General features: G+C 43.7%; 1 protein-coding gene across 6 annotated transcripts in view; it reads left to right on the top strand.

The window, feature by feature from the left end:
* LOC137345299 (NACHT, LRR and PYD domains-containing protein 3-like) overlaps positions 1-25,939 on the top strand; it is an 84,967-nt gene that overhangs the window by 34,382 nt on the left and 24,646 nt on the right. For all 6 annotated transcript variants that reach the window (XM_068008795.1, XM_068008793.1, XM_068008794.1 and 3 more), the window contains 3 exons: positions 4,951-5,122; positions 5,228-5,293; positions 16,420-18,157. In XM_068008795.1, the coding sequence (XP_067864896.1) occupies positions 4,951-5,122; positions 5,228-5,293; positions 16,420-18,157 (1,976 nt within the window). The remainder of the gene's footprint in view (positions 1-4,950; positions 5,123-5,227; positions 5,294-16,419; positions 18,158-25,939) is intronic.

Here is a 25,939-nt window from a genome sequence, read left to right as displayed (position 1 = left end):
GGATCCCGTGAAATCTCATGACCTGAGGTCAGACATGGACGAGGAAACCACTTTCTGATTATTGTCCTCCCTCAGTTGATGAATCTGTATTCCTTCATGTCACGTGGAAGAAGCAAGGGCCCAGAATTTACTCTGGAGCGGGTGAGGGTGGGGAATCTTTAATGTCCGTCAAGAGTGGCTCGGTAGAACCACTTCTGACCGAGCTGGCCGATCCTGAAGGACATATCTGGCAGACAGGGCATGCAGAGGATGGCGAAAGAACCAACACAAGGTTCTTCACCCATCTACCTGTCGCAGATGTATCTGTCCATGACCGTATTGGTAGGAGTGATCACCACACAGTCCTTGTGGAGACTAAGTCACGTTTGAGAACTGACGACTCCTCCATCATGTTGTGTGCACTACCACTGTTGTAAATGTGATGATACAGAATAGATCTATCATCTAAAACTGAGCATCCATGAGGGAGCCACGAGCAGCAGCAGAATTATATTTCACTACATTCTGTGACCTCATGGCCTGTCGTATCCCTCACTTTACCATTACCATCAAGCCAGGGGACCAACTCTGGTTCAATGAGGAGAGTAGGAGAGCATGTCAGGAGCAGCACCAGGCAAACTGAAATTGAGGTGCCAACATAGTGAAGCTACATCACAGGACTACATGCTGAACAGCAGAAGTGGCATGCTGTAAACAGACAAGCGATCCCACAACCAATAAATCATAAAACTTTACAGTCCTGTCACACCCAGTCATATAGTGCTGGACAATTAAACAACTAACTGAAGAGGACGTTCCACAAACATCTGCATCATCCATAATGGCGAAGCCCAGAGTGCAGAAAACAAAGCTGAAGCATTCGCAGCCAACTTCAGCCAAAAGTTTCAAGTAGATGATCCATCTCGGCCTCCTCCTGAGGTCCACACCATCACAGATGCCAATCTTCAGCCAGTTTGATTTACCCTATGTGATAAAAGGAATGGCTGAGTGCACTGGACACAGCAAAGTCTATGGGCCCCGGCGATATCACATCTGCAGTGCTGAAGAAGTAACCACATCTCTAGGAAGCTGTTCCAACACTGGCAGCTGCCTGACAAATTGGAAGAATTGTCCAGGTATGTCCTGCTCCACAAAAAGCAGGACAAATCCAATCCAGTCGATTACTGCCCCACAGGGTACTCGCAATCATCAGCAAAGTGATAGAAGGTGTCAACAATGCTCTCAAGAGGCACTTACCAATATAATAAAAGCAAAATACTGCGGATGCTGGAAATCTGAAATAAAAACAAGAAATGCTGGAACCACTCAGCAGGTCTGGCAGCATCTGTGGAAAGAGAAGCAGAGTTAACATTTCGGGTCAGTGACCCTTCATTGGAACTTACCAATAATCTGCTCATTGATGCTCAGTTTGCGTTCCACCGCAGACACCCGACTCCAGACCTCATTACGGCCTTGGTCCAACCTGGATAAAAGAACCAAATTCCAGAGGAAAGGAGAGAGTGTTGGCCCTTGACATAAAGACAACATTTGACCGAGTGTGGCAATAAGGAGCCCTAGCAAAACTGAAGTCAGTGGGAATCGGGGAAAACTCTCTACATCTATCACAAAGGAAGATGATCATGATTCTTGGAGGCCAATTATCTCAGTCCCAGGAGATCACTACAGGAGTTCCTCAGGGCAGTGTCCTCGGCACAAACATCTTCAGTTGCCTCAGCGATGACCTTCCCTCCATCATAAGGTCAGAAATGTGGATGATGATTGCACGGTGTTCAGTTCCATTTGCAACTCCTCAGATAATGAAGCAGTCTGTGCCCACATGGAGAAAGACCTGGACAACATTTGGGCTTGGGCTGATAAATGGCAAGTAACATTCGTGCCATACAAGTACCAAGGTACAAATCAGGAGTGTGATGGAATACTCTCCACTTGTCTGGATGAGTTTGGCTCCAGCAACACTCAAGAAACTGGCACCATCCAGAACAAAACAGCCTGCTTGATTGGCACCCCATCCACCACCTTAAACATTCGCTCTCTTCACCATCGCACAGTGACTGCAGTGTGTACCATCTACAAGATGCACTGCAGTAACTCATCAAAGCTCCTTCGACAGCAATTTCAAACCCATGACCTGCACCACCTAGAAGTATAAGGGAAGCAGGTGCACGGGAACACCACCACCTCCAAATTCCCCTCCAAGTCACACACCATCCTGACTTGGAAATATATTGCTATTCCTTCATTGTCACTGGGTCAGAATCCTGGAACTCTAACAGCAGTGTGGGTGTACCATCAACACATGGACTGCAGCGGTTCAGGAAGGCAGCTCACCCCCACCTTCTCATGGGTAATAAATGCTGGCCAGGCCAGAGGCATCCACATCCCATGAATGAATAAATAAAAACTGTCATATCTTAAATTACACTCATAGTGCATCTCAAAATGTTATTTTCTGAAATATATCTGTCTAATTCACAGTTGAATGACTCAATACTAACTACAACCTCCCTAGGGAGTGTGTCCCACAGACTGACTGTTCACTCACTGTAATATTGATTAGTTGTGAATTTACCCTCCTTGAAGCTCAGGCTGTGTCCTCTGTTTCTACTGTACTGGACAAAGTGAAACAACAATCATATCACCTCTCAACATTCTCTTTTCCAGTGAGGACATTCCCAGATTACACAATAGTTCCTCAATTCCAACCACTCCCTTCTCTCAGTTATTCTAGTTCCTCTTTTCAGTAGCAACATTAACGTTTATGTACTGAGTCAACCAGAATTATACACAGTCATCTAAGTGCAGTCACATGAATGATTTTAGGAAGTGACAGGATTATCTCATTCTTTCAGCTCAATCTTGCACTGTTAATACACCCCAACATGTAATTTGCTTCCACGCAGCCACTGAGAATTGTTGCAATGTTAGATCTTCGAATTGCAGATTGTTAAAGGATAGAAACTGGGAAATAGGAAAGAATGGATAAAATGGCAAATACCATGAATCTGAAACAATGTTCTGAAGAGGTGAAAATATCAATGGATCCTTCAGTATCTGTACAAAGAACAGGGTAGTGGTTCGAGTGTAACTGGAGTCTGGACTGAAAACAAAGGGAAAGAGTTTTAGTCGGATTGGAAAAAAGGAGAGAACAGAGACAATAGACAGGATTTGGAGGGAAGGCTTGGAGCAAGACATTTACAATTACCACGGACTTCAACATTTTTAACCACGGACCACTGGTGTCCGTGTGCAGACACATTGTCAACTCCTGCTGGCCACTGCCTGAGGCTAAGACAGACTGTCTGTGATTTCAGCATCCACCCTCAAGCTGAACTCCATATCCGATATTCTCTCCATCACAATGATCCCCTACTTCTATCTATGTAACATTGCCAGTCTCTCTCCCTACTTCAGCTCATCTCCTGCTGAGCCCTCGTCCATGCTTCCAGACACGACTATTCCAATGTTCTCCTGCCCAGCCTCCCACCTTACACACTCTGTAATCTTCAGCTACTCAGAGTCTTCTGCCTGTACCCTGTCCCCTCCAGGTCCCATTTCTGATATCACATGTGTGCTCACATACCTAGAATGGCTTCCAACACTCAAGTCCTCAATTTAAAAATCCCATCCTTCTATTTAAATAACTTGATGGTCCTGATGCTTCTTATCACTGTAACCTCCTTCAGTTCTGGTACCACTGGTATTTTCCATTGCTCTGACCCTGTCCTCTTGTGCAGCCCTTCCTTCACACCACCACTGGTGCTCAAGCTTTCAGTTATCCTGGGTCCCACGCACTGAAATTCACTCCTGAAACCGATCCCCGTCCCATTCCTTCTTAAAACTTAGCTTTTGTTACGTTTGGGTCACCTGTGCCAACTTATCCTGCTTTGTCTCAGGTCCGTTGTCTGATTCTGTCTCTGAGAAACATCTTGGGTTGTTTCTTGACATTAAACATCCTGTATTAAATATAAGTTGTTGATGGTAGACCCGACTATCCATTGCTGGATATGTTCTCCCGGTTACTGAGGTTTCATACTGGCAGTGGGTGTACAAAACATTGAGTATCTGACATTTCAGTTACTGAGGGGAATATGTATGGAGTGATTGGATTGTCAGTGTTATAATTATTGGTCGATTCTCCTGACTGATAAATCAACAGGGGTGTTTCGTTTGGTTGGTGATAATTTCTCAGATGGTTTTCTCGCTGCTTCCCTCAGCTCAGAATCGTCCTTCCCTGTCACTTGAGTTCTGATTCACTGCTGTTTTATTTCTGAGTAAATCACAAAGTGTGACAGCAGGAAATAAGTGTGAGAAACAAGTGGATCATATTGTCAATCAGTATCTGATGTCATGTTGGACACTGAAGGACAGAGAAAACTAATCACATTAAAATACTGCAGATTCTCAGTGATTCCTCACTCTCCTAGAACAATACTTTAGATTAGAGATACAGCACTGAAACAGGCCCTTCGGCCCAACGAGTCTGTGCCGACCATCAACCACCCATTTATACTAATCCTACACTAACACCATATTCCTACCAAACATCCCCACCTGTCCCTATATTTCCCTACCACCTACCTATACTAGTGACAATTTATAATGGCCAATTTACCTACCAACCTGCAAGTCTTTTGGCTTGTGGGAGGAAACCGGAGCACCCGGAGAAAACCCACGCAGACACAGGGAGAACTTGCAAACTCCACACAGGCAGTACCCAGAATCGAACCCGGGTCCCTGGAGCTGTGAGGCTGTAGTGCTAACCACTGCGCCACTGTGCCGCCCCTATTCTGATTTTGAATTTAGTTTCATCACATTTATTTGCCATTAATGTCTGAATCAAGATTTTTACAGAATATTCAGCCCATGTTCGGAATGGATCAGTACCCGGCCCAGTGACTGCTTTCTGTGCTCAAAACTGAGAATTCATATATTCATTATTATTCTTTACAGAAAGTCACTGAGCTCGTGGAGAAGGGAAACCAGGCGGACAGTTCCAAACTTGTCCTAAATCTGGTGATGGAGAAAGGCTCTCGGGTTCGAAGGCTGATGTGGAAATCCTTTGTGAAAATGTGCCACAGGTTACCAAAGTTGTACAAAATACTGAAAGAAATACAGGAACTCGGTACGGTAAAATCACACACTGAATTTAACTTCAGATTCAAACACTGCAGAATTTACTATAATATTACACAAATCTGATTTCATGAAAATTAATTGATTTTAACAGGTTGTGATTCATTTGATTATATGGACATCGCACGAGGTTTATCTGAAATACCCAGTCACCTGAAAGGTAAGTGATGACATGGAGATTTCAAACTGTTTATTTCACTTATGAGAATCAGAATGATTGACTGTAGTCATTTGTTTAAGAGATGGACAGAATCTGGAAATTAGAAAATCAAAGGCTGGAGAAACAAGATTGAACATCGTTTGGATTTGTTGTCAATTCTCAAATATTCTGCAGAGATTCAAATTACAATTCATACGATTTCTGTCATATCCTGTAAATATGTGAACATTGTATTTCACTTAATCCAGCTGCTGATCATTATTATTTCTGAAATCTTACACACATCTGGCAGGTTCCTGATAAGCTGTGAATCTTAATACAAACCTCCTGTGTGCTGCACGGATGCTCTGGGTTCACAGTAAAGAGCAGTGCCTTGACCCAGATGTTAAGGGTTCCCTGCATCCCGAGCAATATGTCCCACCAAAATGATGAGCAGGAAGAGACCAGATGGTCCATCAAACCTACCCCATTCCACGAAGCCTCGAGCATTATGGCTAAACACTTCATCCCTCCCTCGCCCGTTATCCCCAAAGACACCACCCCCACAGTCAAGAAAAAACATGGAAACATCCAGAGCCAATATGGGAAAATGTGCTCTGTAATATTCATCTCTGACACCCACCTGCCCGCCCGCACCCCCACCGCCCCCAGACCCCAGTCCATTGAAATCAATGCAGGAGATCACATGGACCACATTTTACCTATAAAGACCTTCTACATGATGAGATGTCTGCCCCGGTCAGGAACCAGTCCAGCTCCCTCTTGAAGGTATACACAGGCTTAGCAGACAGTAGCACATTGCAGAGGTGCATCCTTCCTTAAATAAGGAGACCACTACTGTACACTGTACTCCAGATACAGTCTCACCAATGCCCTATGTAACTGAAGAATAACCTCCCTACTTTAGCATTCAATTCTCCTCGTAATAAACAATAACATTCTATGGACTTTCGAATTACTTGCTGTATCTGTATACTAACCTTTTCCAGTTCATGCAGTAGGACACTCAGATCCCTCTGCATCTCAGAGCTCTGAAATCTCTCACCATTTAGATAATATGCTTCTTTTTTATTCTTCCTGGAAAAAAGGACAATTTCAAATTTTCCCACATTATACTCCATTTGCTGGATCTTTGTCCACTCAGGTAACCTATTTATATCCCTTTGTAGCCTCCTTCTGTCCTCTTCACAACTTGATTTCCTCCCTATCTTTGCATCATCAGCAAATTTAGCAACCATACCTTTAGTCCCTTCATCCAAGTCATTTATGTAAATTATAAAAAGTTTTGGCTTCAGCACTGATCCCTGTGGCACACCACTGGTTACATCTTTCCAATCAGAAAATGACCCATTTATCCCTACTCTCTGTTTCCTGTTAGCAAGCCAATCTTCTATCCATGCCAATATGTTACCACCTACACCATGAGCTTTTATTTTCTGCAATAACCTTTGATGTGGCACCTTAACAAATGCCATCTGGAAATCTAAGTGCAATGCATCCAGTGCACCGGAACCCCTTTACCCATAGCACATGTTACTCCCTCAAAGAACTCCAATAAATTGGTTAAACATAGAACATAGAACATTACAGCGCAGTACAGGCCCTTCGGCCCTCGATGTTGCGCCGACCTGTGAAACCATCTGACCTACACTATTCCATTTTCATCCATATGTCTATCCAATGACCACTTAAATGCCCTTAAAGTTGGCGAGTCTACTACTGTTGCAGGCAGGGCGTTCCACGCCCCTACTACTCTCTGAGTAAAGAAAGTCCTCTGACATCTGTCCTATATCTATCACCCCTCAACTTAAAGCTATGTCCCATCGTGTTTGCCATCACCATCCGAGGAAAAAGACTCTCACTATCCACCCTATCTAACCCTCTGATTATCTTATATGTCTCTATTAAGTCACCTCTCCTCCTCCTTCTCTCTAACGAAAACAACCTCAAGGCCCTCAGCCTTTCCTCATAAGACCTTCCCTCCATACCAGGCAACATCCTAGTAAATCTCCTCTGCACCCTTTCCAAAGCTTCCACATCCTTCCTATAATGCGGTGACCAGAACTGCACGCAATACTCAAGGTGCGGCCGCACCAGAGTTTTGTACAGCTGCAGCATGACCTCGTGGCTCCGAAACTCGATCCCCCTACTAATAAAAGCTAACACACCATATGCCTTCTTAACAGCTCTATTAACCTGGGTGGCAACTTTCAGGGATTTATGTCCCTGGACACCAAGATCTCTCTGCTCATCTACACTACCAAGAATCTTCCCATTAGCCCAGTACTCTGCATTCCTGTTACTTCTGCCAAAGTGAATCACCTCACACTTTTCCGCATTAAACTCCATTTGCCATCTCTCAGCCCAGCTCTGCAGCCTATCTATGTCCATCTGTAACCTACAACATCCTTCGGCACTATCCACAACTCCACCGACCTTCGTGTCATCCGCAAATTTACTAACCCACCCTTCTACACCCTCATCCAGGTCATTTATAAAAATGACAAACAGCAGTGGCCCCAAAACAGATCCTTGCAGTACACCACTAGTAACTAAACTCCAGGATGAACATTTGCCATCAACCACCACCCTCTGTCTTCTTTCAGCGAGCCAATTTCTGATCCAAAGCACTAAATCACCTTCAATCCCATACTTCCGTATTTTCTGCAATAGCCTACCGTAGGGAACCTTCTCAAACGCCTTACTGAAATCCATATACACCACATCCACGGCTTTACCCTCATCCACCTGTTTGGTCACCTTCTCGAAAATTCAATAAGGTTTGTGAGGCACGGCCTACCCTTCACAAAACCGTGCTGACTATCGCTAATGAAGTTATTCTTTTCAAGATGATTATAAATCCTATCTCTTATAACCTTTTCCAACATTTTACCCACAACCTAAGTAAGGCTCACAGGTCTATAATTACCAGGGCTGTCTCTACTCCCCTTCTTGAACAAGGGGACAACATTTGCTATCCTCCAGTCTTCCGGCACTATTCCTGTCGACAATGACGACATAAAGATCAAGGACAAAGGCTCTGCAATCTCCTCCCTGGCTTCCCAGAGAATCCTAGGATAAATCCCATCTTGCCCAGGGGACTTATCTATTTTCACACTTTCCAAAATTGCTAACACTTCCTCCTTGTGAACCTCAATACCATCTAGCCCAGTAGCCTGAATCTCAGTATTCTCCTCGACAACATTTTCTTTCTCTACTGTAAATACTGACGAAAAATATTCATTTAACGCTTCCCCTATCTCCTCTGATTCCACACACAGCTTCCCACTACTATCCTTGATTGGCCCTAATCTAACTCTAGTCATTCTTTTATTCCTGATATACCTATTGAAAGCCTTAGGGTTTTCCTTGATCCTATCCGCCAATGACTTCTCGTGTCCTCTCCTCGCTCTTCTTAGCTCTCCCTTTAGATCCTTCCTGGCTAGCTTGTAACTCTCAAGCACCCTAACTGAGCCTTCACGTCTCATCCCAACATCAGCCTTCTTCTTCCTCTTGACAAGCGCTTCAACTTCTTTAGTAAACCACGGCTCCCTCGCTCGACAACTTCCTCCCTGCCTGACAGGTACATACTTATCAAGGACACACAGTCGCTGCTCCTTGAATAAGCTCCACATTTCGATTGTGCCCATCCCCTGCAGTTTCCTTCCCCATCCTACGCATCCTAAATCTTGCCTAATCGCGTCATAATTTCCTTTCCCCCAGCTATAATTCTTGCCCTGCGGTATAAACCTGTCCCTGCCCATCGCTAAGGTAAACCTAACCGAATTGTGATCACTATCACCAAAGTGCTCACCTACATCTAAATCTAACACCTGGCCGGGTTCATTACCCAGTACCAAATCCAATGTGGCATCGCCCCTGGTTGGCCTGTCTACATACTGTGTCAGAAAACCCACCTGCACACACTGGACAAAAACTGACCAATCTAAAGTACTCGAACTATAGTATTTCCAGTCAATATTTGGAAAGTTAAAGTCCCCCACAACAACTACCCTGTTACTCTCGCCCCTGTCGAGAATCATCTTCGCTATCCTTTCCTCTACATCTCTGGAACTATTCGGAGGTCTATAGAAAACTCCCAACAGGGTGACCTCTCCTCTCCTGTTTCTAACCTCGGCCCATACTACCTCAGTAGACGAGTCCTCAAATGCCCTTTCTGCCGCCATAATACTCTCCTTGATTAACAATGCCACACCCCCCCCCCCCCCCTCTTTTACCATCCCCTCTGTTCTTACTGAAACATCTAAATCCCGGAACTTGCAACATCCATTCCTGTCCCTGCTCTACCCATGTCTCTGAAATGGCCACAACATCGAGATCCCAGGTACCAACCCATGCTGCAAGCTCACCCACCTTATTCCAGATGCTCCTGGCATTGAAGTAGATACACTTTAAACCAAGTTCTTGCTTGCCAGTGCCCTCTTGCGTCCTTGTAACCTTATCCCTGACCTCACTACTCTCAACATCCTGTACACTGGAACTACAATTTATGTTCCCATACCCCTGCTGAATTAGTTTAAACCCCCCCGAAGAGCACTAGCAAATCTCCCCCCCAGGATATTGGTACCCCTCGGGTTCAGATGATTTCCTTTTTACAAAACCATATTGACTCTGCCTGATTACCTTGAATTTTTCTAAATGCCCTGCTATCATGTCTTTAATAATAGCTTCTAACATTTTCCCTATGAAAGATGTTAAGCTGTCTGGCCTGTAGTATCCTGTTTTCTGTCCCCCTCCCATTTTGAATAAAGGAGTTACATTGGCTATTTTCCAATCTAATGGAGCCTTCCCTGAATCTTGGGAATTTTGGAGAATCAAAACATCTCATCAACTATCTCACTAGCCACTTCTTGTAAGATCCTGGGAAGAAGTCCATCAGGACCCGGGAACCTGTCAGCCCGCAGCTCCAACAATTTACTCCGTTGTGTTTACTGGTCCTCTCAATCTGATGAACTAGAATAATCTATCAATGGAGACTCTATCCAGCCATTTGGTTATTTAATAGACCTCTATTAGGTTGCCTGTAAGTCTACGCTGCTCCAAAATAAATAGACGAAAGTCCTTGAGCTTGTCTGAGTAGCTCAGTTTCCCTTAGCTGTCCTGTGGGATTTTTCCAATGACACGATATCATCCACTGTGCAGGGGGACCAAAATTTGGCACGGTATCCAGATGTGGTCTGACCAGTGATGTGGACAGTGTCAAAGTGGTGTCTTGTCTTTTATACTGAGTACTTCTTTGAATGCAACCCAATACTTTAGTAGTTTTAGCTATGATTTCTTTACATTGGTCATGAACCTTCAGTGATCTGTGAAAAATAACACCAAGATTTTTTTTTCTCTCACATTCCTTCATTATTGCTCCCTGTAAATGATATCCGTGTTCTTTGTTGGCCCAGCCAATGTGTGTGGCAATACATTTCATGAAATGAAATGCCATTGGCCAAGTGTGGTCCACTTCCCTAGCATATCAAAAATGTCTTTGGATTTGATTGCCCTCCTCGACCGTCTTAACCGTTGCACAGATATTGTCATCTGCAAACCTACTGACCATACTCCCAACACCACTGTCCAGGTCATTAATACAGACTGTGAAAAATAGCAGGTCTAGGACCGGTCACTTGCAACATGTCTTCAAGCTGAATCACATCCATTAATTACAACATTTTGGGTGCAGGATTGAAGACAATTCCTAATCCAGAGTTTCAAATTTCTACTACTGATACATCAAGATTCCATCTTCTGAAGTAACCTAGTGTGAGGAACCTTATCAAAGACTTTCTCAAAGTCCAAGTCGACAATGTGCACTATATTTCCCTCATCCACTATCCTAGTGACTTCCTCAAAAAAATCTCCACCAAATTTGTTGGCACAAGCTGTTTTTTTCAGAAGCTCTGCTATGAATTTCTATTGGTCCCTTCCTTACCCCGTGAATATAAAGGACATCTCTTCTTATCTCTTCTAGCTGAAAGGCCAGTAGTTTCCTGCCGCTGATTTGTCTCTTCTGAAACAGTAGGGGAAGAGGTGGAGAAATGTGAAACATTGAAACGATATAATTTCACAGCACAGAATGAGACGTTAGAAAGTATTTGATCGAATCTGAGGATATATGTAGATGTTCACACAATAGAACAGTAATCCATGGAGGAATGTGAGGAAACGACCATGGTCAGAGTGACTGGGAAGTTAGTTATTGGCTAATTTCCTTATGACAGTGAAAGAGAGAATCTCATTCTACTCAAAGAATAACCTTTAACTCTGGAGTTATTTCTGAACCCAATGTAATGACAAACAAAAACATTGTTTTATTTCCCAAACCTGCATTATAGGAAACCAGGACCAAAATTAAACAATGCAGTATACTGTTTATTCTTTCCTCTGTGAAAACAGACACAAAGCAATTGTTTAGTTTCTTCGCCATTTTCCTATTCTCCATTATAAATTCTTTGTCTCTCCCTGTAAGGGACCCACCCACACTTGTCCTTGCTAATCTTTTCCTTTGCATATACCTAAAGATACTTTTACAGTCCGCCTTTATGTTTCTCGCTAGCGTGCATTCATATTCTGTTTCTCCTTTATCAGTTTCTTGGTCATCCTTTGCTGGATTCTAAATTGCTCCCAATCCTTGGGCTTATTGCTTTTTCTGGCACATAAAGTGCCTCATAAGGCACTTCCTTTGATCTAATGGAGTCTTTATCTTCTTTTGTTAGCCACAATTAATAGATCTTTCCTGTTGGATTTTTGTGTCCTCAAGGAATGTATATTTGTTGTAGACCCATGTAATACTTCTTTAAATACTAGCCATTGCCTGTCTGCTGTCAAATCTTTGTGTATTTGCCCAATCTACCATAACCAACTTGCCGCTCATACTTTCATAGTTTTCTGTTGTTCAGATTTAAGACCCTAGCTACAGAATGAGCTATATTACTTTCAATGTTAATGTAAATCATATCATATTATGGTCACTATTTCCCAAAGGTTTCTGGAAAGTAAGGTTATTAATTAGCCCTTTCACATTCAATACTACTGAATCTAAAATAGCCCGATCCTAGTTGGTTCTACAACATAATGCACCAGGAAACTACCTTGTACACACTCCAGTAATTCATCCTCCACAGCATTAGTGCGGATTAGGTTTACCCAGTATATATGTTAATTGAAGGAGCATATTATTACTGTATTACCCATATTACATGCATCTCTAATTTTCTGATTTATATCATGCCCATCATTACCACTACTGTTTGGTGTGCTATAAATAACTCCCACCAATGTTTGCTGCCCCTGGCTGTTTCTTAGATCCACCAAAATTGATTCAACTTGATCCTTCGATCTAAGATCTTCTCTCACTCATGTTCTGAACTTGTCCCTTCTTAAGAGCACGACCCCATCTCCTTTTCCTTTTTGCCTATTCTTCCTAAATCACAGATATCCTTGAATATTCACTTCCCAGTCTTGGTCACCCTGTAACCACATCTCTGTAATGGTCATTAAATCATACCAGTTACCTGTTTGTGACTTCAAATCATTTACCTTGTTGCAAATGCTGCGTACATTCTGATAGAGTGCCCTTAACTTTCTCTTTCTAACATCATTCTGCATTCTGATCCTGTTTGATGCTGCCTTTGCTTTGTCTAGCTTCTGATTTTGCTTACTACTCTTACTTCCTGTTACCAGTTTCGCTTCCCTCCAATCTTCCCTTCCTGCCACACTTAGATTATCAATTCCCTGATGGCTATCTTGGTCTCTTGCCTTTTCTCCCTCCAAATTATCACATCTTCCCTCTCTTGATCCCTTGCCCCCACTATTTAGTTTAAAGCCCTCTCTACTGCCCTAGTTATACGATTTGCCAGAACACCGGATCCAGCATGGTTCAGGTAAAGACTGTCCTAATGGTACAGCTCCCACTATCCCCAGTACTGGCGCCAGTGCCCCATGAATCAAAACCCATTTCTCCCACATCAATCTTTGAGCCACTTTAATGCTCTAATCTTATTTACCCTACTCCAATTTGCTTGTGGCTCAGATAATAATGCAAAGATTATTACCTAGAAGTTCTGCTTTTTAATTTAACCCCTAGTTAAATACTCATACTCTCTATGCAGAACCTCTTTCCTAGTTCTGTCTATGTTGTTGGTACCCACATGGACCACAACAACTGGTTCCTCCCTCTCCCACTGCAAGTTCCTCTCCAGCCTGAGCAGATGCACTGAACCCTGGCACAGGGCAGGCAATACAGACTTCTGGACTCTCGCTCTTGGCCACAGAGAACAATGTCTATCCCCTGGCTATACTGTCTCCGACTATTACTACATTCCTATTTACTCCTCCCATTTGAATGGCTTCCTGTACCACGGTGCCATAGTCAGTTCTCTGCTGCCTATTATTTTAATTCTCTGCCTCACTCCAACTCTTAACTTTCTGTTCTTGTCCTACACTATTCCAATGAAGCTCAATTTAAGCTTGAGGGAAAGCACCTCAGCTTTCCATTAGGCACATTACAGCCTTCCAGTGTCAACCTTGAGTTTAATAATTTGGCTCATAATCTCTGCCCCCATTTTTCTGGACAGCAGCTATTGGTCATGATGCTGCTATTTGGATTCACACATCCTCTAGTTCCAAACAAAAGCAAAACATTGCAGTTGCTGGAAATCTGAAATAAAAACAGAAATTGCTGGAAATGCTCAGCAGATCTGGCAGCATCTGTGGAAAGAGAAACAGAACTGTTCTGATGAAAGGTCACAAACCTGAAACACTAACTGTTTCTGTCTCCACAGACGCTGCCCAACCTGCTGAGTATTTCCAGCATCTTCTCTCCTCCAGACCTATCTTTTATTTCTTTATTTGTCGTATTATCTTCTCATTTTGCCTTACACCATCATCCCTTTTGTCATTTAATCTTCCTTACCTACCAACCTATCACAGTTCTTCCCTTTAGATCTTATCCCTGCTCCCACCTTTTCCTGCCTCTGTACTTGTTTAATATCTGTTACATCTCTAACATCTTCCAGTTGACGATAGACAGTTGACCTGAAACGTTAACTCTGTTTCTTTCTCCACACATGCTGCCTGAGCTGAGTATTTCCCACATTTTCTGTTTTTAATTCACATTTCAAGCATCCACAGTAATTTATTTTTGAACATTATATGAACTTTCTGATTCCCCTCTGCATCATCAGAATGACAGTGATCTGAACCTGTCATCAGGTGACTGCAGAAGTGCATGTAATACCCAGATATCCTGCCCGAGTCATGAAACAACAGCAGTTTAACTACTGACCATTCACAGTCTGTCTCTCTCCCAGTGCACATAATACAACAGAGAACCTGTACAAGACCTGATAAAATACAGTGGGAATTCTGCTGAAAGAGGGAGAGGTTTTAGGAGGGAATCCCAGAGATCAGGAACAAGGAAGCTGAAGGCATGGCCGCCAATGATAGAACATTGAAAACTGAGGACGCTCAAGAGTCCAGAGTTGGAGAAACGCAGAGTTCTCGGAGGGTTTTAGGGCTGGAGGAGGTTAAAGGAAGGGAGGGGTGTGGCTGTAGAGGGATTTTTAAACAAGAATTCTAATGTTTAAATCGATACGTTGCTGGACCAGACGCCAATGTAGGTCAGCAAGCACAGGGTTGATAGGTGAACGGGACTTGGTGAGAGTTAGGATACAGATAGCAGAGTTTTGGATGAGCTCAGGTTTGAACCTGAACTGGTGGCAAGAGGCCGAGACCAGGAAGATTGGAGAGAGAAACTTCTCCAGAGAAAACTGTAAAGATCCAAACTGATCAATTGTTCCGAAGCAGTTTTTTCCAGTGAAAATCCATTTTTGGGTGTCCAGGTACAGATGATGCAAGGTGGGAGGCTGACCAGGAGATCATTGGAATAGTTGAGTCTGGAGTTAACAAAACCATTGATGAAGGTTTCAGCAGTAAATGAGGTGAAGTGGGAACAGGTGGTTATTGTGATGGTGAGGATATGGGGTCAGGAGCAGGTTATAATTGGGAGGATACTGAGAAGTGAGGGACCTTGGAGTGAATGTGCACAGATTCCTGAAAGGTTATGAAAGAATATGGAATCCTTTCCTTTATCAGCCGAGGTATACAATACAAGAGCAGGGAGGTTATGCTGGAACTGGATAACTCATTAGTTAGGCCACAACTTGAGTACTGTGTGCAGTTCTGGTCACCTCATTACAGCAATTACAATGTAATTGAACTGGAGAGGGTACAGAGGAGATTTATGAGGATGTTGCCAGGAATGGAAAAATGCAGCTATGAGGAAAGATTGGATAGGCTGGGGTTGTTCTCTTTGGAACAGAGGAGGCAGAGCGGAGATCTAATTGAGATGTACAAAATTGTGAAGGGCCTGGATAGAGTGGAGGTGAAGGGCCTATTTACATTTGCAGAGAGGTCAGTGAAGATGAGGAAAATATTTTCACCCAGAGGGTGGTGGGGGTCTGGAACTCACTGCCTGAAAGGGTGGTAGAGGCAGAAACTCTCATCTCATTTAAAAGGTGCCTGGATGTCCAGCTGAAGTGCTGTAACCAGCAGGACCAAATGGACCACATGCTGGAAAGTGGGATTTATTTCGGCATGATGGGCCACATGGCTTCTTTCTGTGCCGTAGGCTTTGTGTGATTATATTCTATTCTAAGGCCTGCTGCAATAACAGTGGAGCTCGTGACCACTCACAGTCTGTTCCTCTCCCACTGATATCCAATGTCCTATTTCCCATTGCTGCAGAAGATCAGCAACACTGACCATTGTGAAGATTGATCCACGAGAACATCTACTGTTGTATACGAGGATCATGTGTGGATTTGTAATGAGATGTTTATTGTATAGGCTGGATAGTATTAACCATCAGAGGGAAAATATCACCTTCAGAGAAATCTCTAGGTTCAGTAAATATTAGAATCAAAGGAGAGTTTGAAACTTTTCTCAGAATTATTCAGTTTCAAGCGAGGTTTCCAATAACTGGGTTCTAATTCTAACATGCACCTCTGTTAAAGCTGTGAATTAAATCTAGCTATTCAGTAAAATAGTAATGAGAAATTGTTGTGTTAACACAGCTAACATTGAAAACCACTTTCTGTCTGTTCTAATTGAAGATGTTCAACAGAAACACAAGGAAACACTCCGGGTACAAACTGAAACACTGAGAGTGAACACTATCCTAATAAAGGAGAAGGTTAAGATTTTCCAGCTGGTTGATCGATACGCTGAGCTAACGGTCATTTCTACTGTTCGAGATCGGACACTTGTAGAACATGAACTGCTGGTAAGAGGCCGAGACCATGAAGAGTCGAGAGAGAAACATCTCCAGAAAAAACTGGAAAAAATCCGAACTGATCAATTATTCCAGAGCAGTTTTTCCCAGAGAAACCCCAAATCTGGGAGTTCAGCAGCAGTGAGTGGAGTCCTGGGGATTGGAAAAACAACAATGGTACAAAAGATTGTTTATGACTGGGTCACTGGGAAAATATACCCAAACTTTCAATTTGTTTTCAGTTTTAAATTCCGGGATTTGAATACTATTAACTGTAAAATAAACCTGAGGAATCTGATACTGGATCAGTATCCTTACTTTGGGAATGTTCTGGGAGAGCTCTGGAAGAATCCAGAGGGATTGCTGTTTATATTTGATGGTTTGGATGAATTCAAGGACACGATGGATTTTGCTGACAATCGGAGAAATACAGAACCTCAGTACATGTGCACAGATCCCGAATGCTGCTGTGAAGTGTCTGACATTGTGTACAGTTTAATACAGCACAAGCTGCTCCCAGGATGTTCAGTGTTAGTGACCAGTCGTCCCACTGCATTACATTTATTGGAAAAGGCTGAGATCAGTGTCTGGGCTGAAATCCTGGGATTTGTTGGTGATGAACGGAAGGAATATTTCAACAAGTTTTTTGAAGATCAGACGGTGGCAGCAGCTGTTTTCAAACACGTGGAGGAGAACGAGATCCTCTACACCATGAGCTACAACCCTTCCTGCTGCTGGATCCTCTGTCTGTCACTGGGTCCCTTCTTTACACAAAGAGACAGGAAACAGCAGCAAGTTCCCAAGACCATCACCCAGCTATATTCCTACTATATTTACAACATTCTGAAAAACCATAGCCGAGAGATTGAAAACCCCCGTGATGTGTTACTGAAGATCGGTGAGATGGCCTTCACAGGAGTCTCCAGGAAGAAGATTGTGTTTAGAAATGGAGATTTGATCGAGTACAATCTGCAACCTTCCCAGTTCCTGTCTGGATTCCTGATGGAACTTTTAGAGAGAGATGATTCTGTCCAGAGTGTGGTTTACACATTCCCGCACCTCACCATCCAAGAGTTTGTAGCCGCACTCGCACAATTCCTAACGGCAGGTCGCGGGGACTTCCGGAATCTCCTCAGCGATGCTCACAGGAAGAAGGATGGGAGATTTGAGATATTTCTGCGTTTTGTTGCTGGTCTCTCCTCCCCACAGGCAGCTCGACCCCTGGAGGAGTTTCTGGGTCCATTTCCTCATCAAACAACCTGTCAAGTGATTGACTGGGTGAAGGAGACGGTTAAAGGACAGATTGGAAACACAGAGAGTGAAACTGGTAAAAGGAACCTCCTGAACACATTGCACTACCTGTTCGAGTCTCAGAATAAAGCACTGGTTCAGGACACAGTGGGATCTGTGAACACACTTACATTTAGTGGATTGCGACTGACCCCAATTGACTGTGCGGTCCTGTCTCACGTTATTGGTCTCTGCGATACCATAAAAAGCCTCGATCTATATTACTGCTACATTCAGTGTGAAGGACTCCAGCGGCTGGGACCCATACTGCACAAATGCCAGGAGTTGCGGTAACTGTTTATTTGTCTCGAACTGTTGAAGTATCGAACAGTCACAGATTGTCTTGTTGCTCTGTAATGAAGGGAAAGAAATATTTCTGTTGACCCTCAAACTCGGGTGTCAACTGACGTGGCAGACAAAAGACACCTGCACAAGATACTTCGGAAACACTTTAATTGTTACTTAAATCACTTAGCTACTTGTTATTTCACTTGTTAAACTACAATAAATCACAAGACTCATAGCTTGGACTTCAATACTACCCGTTGTGAGGTGAGGTGATCAGTCTCCCTCTGATGGGTTCTCTTCACTGAAGTGAACTCAGGGTTCCCTTTCCGTGATGGTCCTGCAGGTCTTCTCCTTTCGGGGCTCCTCGCCTCCCCTTCTTATCCAGTTTCTCCCAGCATCGTGAATGTTCTTTGTCACGTACACTCAGGGCCTGGAGTCGTCTGTCTGCTTAGTTTTAAAATCAAAATACATCTGCTGGCCTTCCTTCTTATCTGTAACCTTGTTACCACAGCATCCCACAGTCTCATCGAATGTTTTATCACCCACTGCCTAGCAGGCTGGAAAGTAATGACTTCAGCTGCTTCACAGCTCCGTCTCCTTGTGTAAAGCTGGCAACTTTTCCCTTCATGCCTTGCACAGTTTTATCTGTTAACCTTCGGCTGCAGTTCAGTTAAACCAGAGAGAAACAGATTCAACACAACGGTGGCAAATAATAAGAGGATTGTTTAGTTTTACCATCAGGACGGGAAAATGTAAAATGGATCCTTGTGAACCATTTGGGATTTTACAATCTGTATGGAATCAGTAAATACAGGTTACTGAAAGGGTCTGATAATTTAATTACAATAAATCATCATTAATAAGGCTGTACAGCAAAATGTAAATATAAAATATAAACCAGCAGAACAGAAAATTAACGTCAAATGTTTTCCACATCCAGCATTTTAACTAGAAACAGGACAGAAACCCGAGTTTAAATAATTAACATTAGATATTTAATCCAATCCCATGCAGGATGTGTACATCGAGGGAGATGTTTCCTGGATTGGGTGTATTGGGGAAACAGGAATTATTTTAGCTGTAAATGTTTAGAATTATTCACAGTCCTGAACATTAAGTAAAGAGTGACATTTGGGAAGTTAAACTTGCTGATAAAAAGGTTCCAATCTAACGTGTTGTGCGGTATTAACCCCAGAGTACAGACACACACCAGACACACACACTGACACAAGTCAGTGGTGGGGCCTCACAGCAGCAGCTCCTGGGAAAAACCTGGTGGCCTGAACCCGGGAATTTCCAATGATCCGTCCCCTTGTGTGAAGCCCCAATCTTGGAGGGAACTTCCAAAAATTCCCCATACTGTCGGACCAGTTACATTTGAAATAAATGCAGCACCAGTTTAATGGGGAATAAAGTGAGAGACTCCCCTCCCCTGTAAAATAGGAGCACAGGCACATTTAAAACTTACAATGGGACAGAATCAATTCTCCTTGTTATATAAAATCCTGGGGAATGGATATACTGGCATGGATTGAAAATTGGTTGACAGACAGGAAACAAAGAGTAGGATTAAACGGATCTTATTCCGGGTTGCAGGCACTGACTAGTGGGGTACCGCAGGGATCAGTGCTTGGGCCCCAGCTATTCACAATATATATTAATGACTTGGGTGAGGGAACAGAATGTAACATTTCCAAGTTTGCAGACGACGCAAAGCTGGAGGGGGAATGTGAGCTGTGAGGGTGATCCAAAGAGGCTCCAATGTGATTTGCACAAGTTGGGTGAGTGGGCAAATGCAAGGCAGATGCAGTATAATGTGGATAAATGTGAGGTTATCCACTTTGGTTGTAAAAACAGAAAGGCAGATTATTTGAATGGTGATAGATTGGGAAAGGGGGAGGTGCAACGAGACCTGGGTGTCCTTGTAAACCAGTTGCTAAAAGCAAGCATTCAGATGTAGCAAGCATTTAGGAAGTCGAATGGTATGTTGGCTTTCATTGCATGAGGATTTGAGTACAGGAGCAAGGATGCCTTACTGCAGTTATACAGGGCCTTGGTGAGACCACATCTGGAGTATTGTGTGCAGTTTTGGACTTATCTGGGGATGGATGTTTTTGCCATGGCAGGATTGACGAATGAGGAGAGATTTGGTCGACTAGGCCTATATTCACTAGAGTTTAGAAGAATGAGAGGGGATCTCATAGTAATCTATAAAATTCTAACAGGACTAGACAGGCTAGATGCAGGGAGGATGTTCCCGATGGCTGGGGAGTCCAGAACCAGGGGTCACAGTCTCAGGATACGGGGTATACCATTGAGAACCGAGATGAGGAGAAATTTCTTCACTCAGAGGGTGGTGAACCTGTGGAATTCTCTACTGCAGAAGGCAGTGGAGGCCAAGTCATGAAATATATTCAAGAAGGAGATAGATATATTAGTGCCAAAGGGATCAAGGAATATGGGGAGAAAGTGGGAACAGAGTACTGAATTAGACGATCAGCCATGATCTTTTCTGAATGGTGGAGCAGGGCTGAATGGCCGAATGGCCGACTCCTCCTATTTTCGATGTATCTCACTGTAAAACATAAAAGTTACTCCTCATGTACCCCCTGTATGTTTTGCTCAAATACTCAAACTTTGTCCAGTCCTTGTACCATCAGCTAATGGCAACAAATATTCTTTGTCTCCCTTATCTAAACCAGTCATAATCTTGTACATCTCTATCAGATCTCCTCTCAACCTTCTTTTGTCCAGGGCATTTTACCAGCAGTGGGAACCTCAGTGGCACTGCCACCCACCGGGCAGCCAATTGAGGCAATTAAGTGCCCAATGAAGAGGCAACTCCCACCCTCGCTGATATTGGGAGAGTGCCAGGTAAATCCTCCTTTATGGCTGCTCCATGGTCCATGAAGAGGCCTCCTGCTCACAATGGTCACCCTCGTGGCTACAGCACCAACGATAGAAGAGTAATTTCCCCCTCCTCCTGATCGCTGAGGCCTGTCTGCCTGGCACCGGCGGAGTTAAAGAGTTAAAGTCTGAATTGGCTGCTGTTAAAATGCTGCCCCAGGGTCCCGTCACCCACCGTCACGGGGTCGGGTCCCACCACTCACCGGCACGGGGTCAGGTCCCGTCACCCACAGACACGGGGTCAGGTCCAACCACCCACCGACACGGGGTCAGTTCCCACCACCCACCAGCACCTTCCAAACCCGCGACTTCTACCACCTCAAAGGACAAGGGCAGCCGATGCATGGGAACATCACCACCTACAAGTTCCCGTCCAAGTCACACACCATCCTGACTTGGAACTATATCGCCGTTCCTTCACTGTCGCTGGTTCAAAATCCTGGAACTACCTCCCTAACAGCACTGTGGGTGTACCTATCTCACATGGACTGCAGCGCTTCAGGAAGGTAGCTCACCACCATCTTCTCAAGGGCAATTAGGGATGGGCAATAAATGCTGGTATAGCCAGTGATGCCCACATCTCATGAATGAATAAAAAACATTTTAAAAATCCCATAAACTTTGTTAACTACTCTCCCAATATGTCCTACCTTGTTCAAAGACCCATGCACATGAATCCCCAGGTCTCTCTGTTCCTGCACAGTCTCGAACTGTGCCATTAAGTCGATATTGCCTCTCCCTATCCCTTCTGTCAAGTGCATCACCTCACACTTCGCTGTATGACATTCCATCTGCTATTTGTCTGCCCATTCTGATAGCCTATCAATGTCCTGATGCAGGCGATTAGTATCATCCTCAAAAGAACATTAGAAATAGGAGCAGGAGTAGGCCATTCAGCCCCTCGAGTCTGTTCCGTCATTCAATAAGATCATGACAGATCTAAGATTAAGATTATGATTACAGATACAGCACTGAAACAGGCCCTTCGGCCCACCGAGTCTGTGCCGAACATCAACCACCCATTTATACTAATACTACACTAATCCCATATTGCTACCAAACATCCCCACCTGTCCCTATATTTCCCTACCACCTACCTATACTAGTGACAATTTATAATGGCCAATTTACCTATCAACCTGCAAGTCTTTTGGCTTGTGGGAGGAAACCGGAGCACCCGGAGAAAACCCACGCAGACACAGGGAGAACTTGCAAACTCCACACAGGCAGTACCTGGAATCGAACCCGGGTCCCTGGAGCTGTGAGGCTGCGGTGCTAACCACTGCGCCACTGTGCCGCCCTAATTGTGGTTTTAACTCCGCTTTCCTGCCTGCCCCCAATAAACCTTGACTCTCTTGTCAATCAGAAACCTGTCTAACTCAGCCTTGAATATATTCAATAATCCAGCCTCCACTGCTCTCTGGGGAAGAGAATTCCAAACACTAACAACCCTCAGAGAAGAAGTTCCTCCTCATCTCTGTCTTAAATGGGAGGCCCCTTAGTTTGAACGTCTGGTCACCCCCCACTTCTACATTCCCCACTAGGGGAAACATCCCCTCAGCATCTACCCTGTCAAGTCCCCTCAGAATCTTATATTTTTCAATTCGATCACATCTCAATCTTCTAAACTCCCATGAGTATACGTCCAACTTGCTCAACCTTTCCTCATCAGACAAACCCCTTGTTGACCCTTTTTCTCTGTAGGGTATCAACTGATGTGACAGACAAAGATACACTAAAACCGTGTCTCGTATAACTTCACTTTATTAGTAATAGAATCACTTAAAGCATACAAAAGCTTATAAGTACAAGTCTCACTTCTTGTACAAGATCCTTTCCATCAACACAGAGGTAATCAGTCTCTTGTCACGGTTGATCACTGAGCCTCCAGACTCAGGGTCCTGTCTTCGAGAGTTGTTCCCGGGTTCTCGCCGAGAATACCCTCCAGTTTTAACCCTTATATATTCTTTGAAGGCTCCTTGTTCAACCCATGACTCACATGATCTTGTTTTGCACAAATCTTCAAGCATTATCTCATCTTTGGACAACATTAGCCATTTAGCCACCTGGACGGAAGTCCAGACTTGTTTACAACAACCACTGTTCATTCCCCTATATCTGTTCCTCTTTTATCTATTCTTGTTCAACACTCTAGTCTCATGGTCACATATCCCGAACCACAAGCTTCGACATGTCTGTTAGCTTACTTCAGCAAGTTCTGCACTTATCTTTAGCTGCCTTAGAGCATGCTGGGTATAAAGTGTTACTTGACTAACTTTTCAGGGCCGACACCCTCATTCAGGAATCAGCCTAGTGACCTCTGAACTACTTCCAATGCAAGTGTGTCCCTCCTTAAATAAGGTGACCAAAACTGTACACAGTACTGCAGATGCGGACACAACAATGCCCTGTACTGTTGCAGCAAGACTTGCCTATTTTTATACGCCATCCCCTTTGCAATGAAGGCCAACATTAATTTGCCTTCCTAATTACTTAGTGTTCCTGCATGCTGACTGTTTGTGAGTCATGTACAAGGTCACCCAGGTCCTTCTGGACCACAGCATTCTGCAGTGTCTCTCCATGTAAATAATTGTATTCCTGCTAAAGTGGACAACTCCACATTTTTCACATTATACTTCATCTGCCATCAGGAATAAAATTATTTGCATGGAGAGGGACTGCAGAATGCTGTGGTCCAGAGGTGCCTGGGTGACCTTGTACATGACTCACAAACAGTCAGCATGCAGGAACACTAAGTAATTAGGAAGGCAAATGAATGTTGGCCTTCATTGCAAAGGGGATGGCGTATAAAAATAGGCAAGTCTTGCTGCAACAGTACAGCGCATTGTTGTGTCCGCATCTGCAGTGTACAGTTTTGGTCACCTTATTTGCCCACCCACTTAACGTATCGATATCCCTTTGCAGACTCCTCACAACTTGCTTTCATACCTATCTTCATATCATGAGCAAATTTGGCTACAATACATTCAGTCTCTTCATCTAAGTCATTAATATAGATTTTAAGTAGTTGAGGCCTCAGTACTGATCCCTGTGGCACTCCACTAGTTACAGTTTGCCATCCTGAAAATGACCCATTTATCCCGACCCTCTCTTTCCAGTCACTTAGCCAGTCCTCTATCCATGTTAATATATCACCCCAAATACCAGGAGCTCTTATCTTGTGCAGTAACCTTTTATGTGGCACCTTATCGAATACCTGTTGGAAATCCACATACACTACATTTACTGGTTCTCCTTTATCCACCCTACGCGTTACATCCTCAAAGAACTCGAATAAATTTGTCAAACACAATTTCCCTTTCACAAAACCATGTTGACTCCGCCTGATTGTATTGTGATTTTTCCAGATGTCCTGCTACTACCTCTTCAAATAATGGATTCTCGCATTTTCTGAACGATAGATGTTTGGCTAACTAGCCTGTAGTTTCCAGCTTTCTGTCTCTCTTCTTTCTTGAACAGAGGTGTTATATTTGTGTTTTTTCCAATCCACTGGGACCTTTCCAGAATCTCGGGAATTTTGGAAGATTAAAACCAATGCATCCACTATCTCTGCAGCCACTTCCTTTAAGACCCTCGGATTCAGGCCATCAGGTCCATGGGACTTGTCAGCCTTTAGTCCCATTAGTATTCCCATTACTTTTTCTCCAGGGAGAGTGATTGTTTTAAATTCCTCCCTCCCTTTTGCCTTCTGATTTTCACTTTTGCCACATCTCCAAGTTTGGTATCATTGGCAAATTTTGAAATTCTACTCTGTATTCCAATATCCAAGTCATTTGTATATATCAAAAAAGCAGTGGTCCCAGTACTGACTCCTGTCTACCATTCTCCACTCTGAAAAACAACACGACTCATAGATTTTACAAATCTATGCTGGCTCTCCGTAATTAACATAAACCTCTCCAAGTGCTGATCAATGTTTTTTCCCTGATTATTGTATCGAAAACCTTACCCACCACTGATGTTAAACTGCCCGTCCTGTAGTTACTAAGAATGTCCTTGCACCCTATCTTGAGTCAGTGTGTCATATTTACCACTTTCCAATCCTCTGGCACCTCCCCTGTATCTAGGGAAGATTGGAAGATTATGACAAGCCCTTCTGCTATCTCCAGCCCACTTCCCTTAGCAACCTGGGATACAGGCCATCCGGACCAGACGACCCATCCACTCCAAGCAAAGCCAGCCTTTCCAGTCCATCCGGCCAAGCAATTTTCACCTCCATTTCCTCCAGCATCTCCACTTCTGCTATTTTGTCAGCACCATCTTCCTTAGCAGACACCAATACAAAGTACTGATTAGGTATTTTAACCTTGCCCTGTGTCTCTGAATATATATCACCTCCTTAGTTACTAATAGACCCCACCCTGCCTCTGACTACCCGCTTACCATTTACATGCTGGCAGAAGATTTTTGGATTCCCTTTTATATTAACTGCCATTCTATTCTCATATTCTCTCTTTGCCAGTCTTATTTTGCTCTTCACTTCCCCTTTCAACTTATTGTATTTGTCCTGGTTCTCTCATGAAGAATCCAGCTGACATGAATCATACACCCTTTTCTTATTTCAGTATATTCTCTATCTCGTTCATCATCCCAGGAGTCCTGGCTTTGGTTCCACTAACTTTTACCCTTGTTGGAATGGACTGAACCTGTACCTGAAACATCTCCTCCCATTGGAGACTGCTGAGAATGACAACACATTGGAGAGCAGTCCAGACCATGGCACCAATGAGCAAGAGACTGCACAGGGGGAACAGCAAAGTGTAGGAATGCAGTGGTTATAGGAGATTCCATAGTCAGGTATTTCTGTAACCCTCATTGTGAGTCCCACATGGTGTGTTGTCTCCCTAATGCCGGGG

The sequence above is a fragment of the Heterodontus francisci genome, chromosome 28, assembly GCF_036365525.1.
Source record: "Heterodontus francisci isolate sHetFra1 chromosome 28, sHetFra1.hap1, whole genome shotgun sequence".
NCBI classification, from domain to species: domain Eukaryota; kingdom Metazoa; phylum Chordata; class Chondrichthyes; order Heterodontiformes; family Heterodontidae; genus Heterodontus; species Heterodontus francisci.
The sequence above is the reverse complement of the archived record's forward strand: the minus strand, read 5'-3'. Positions and strand labels throughout refer to the sequence as shown.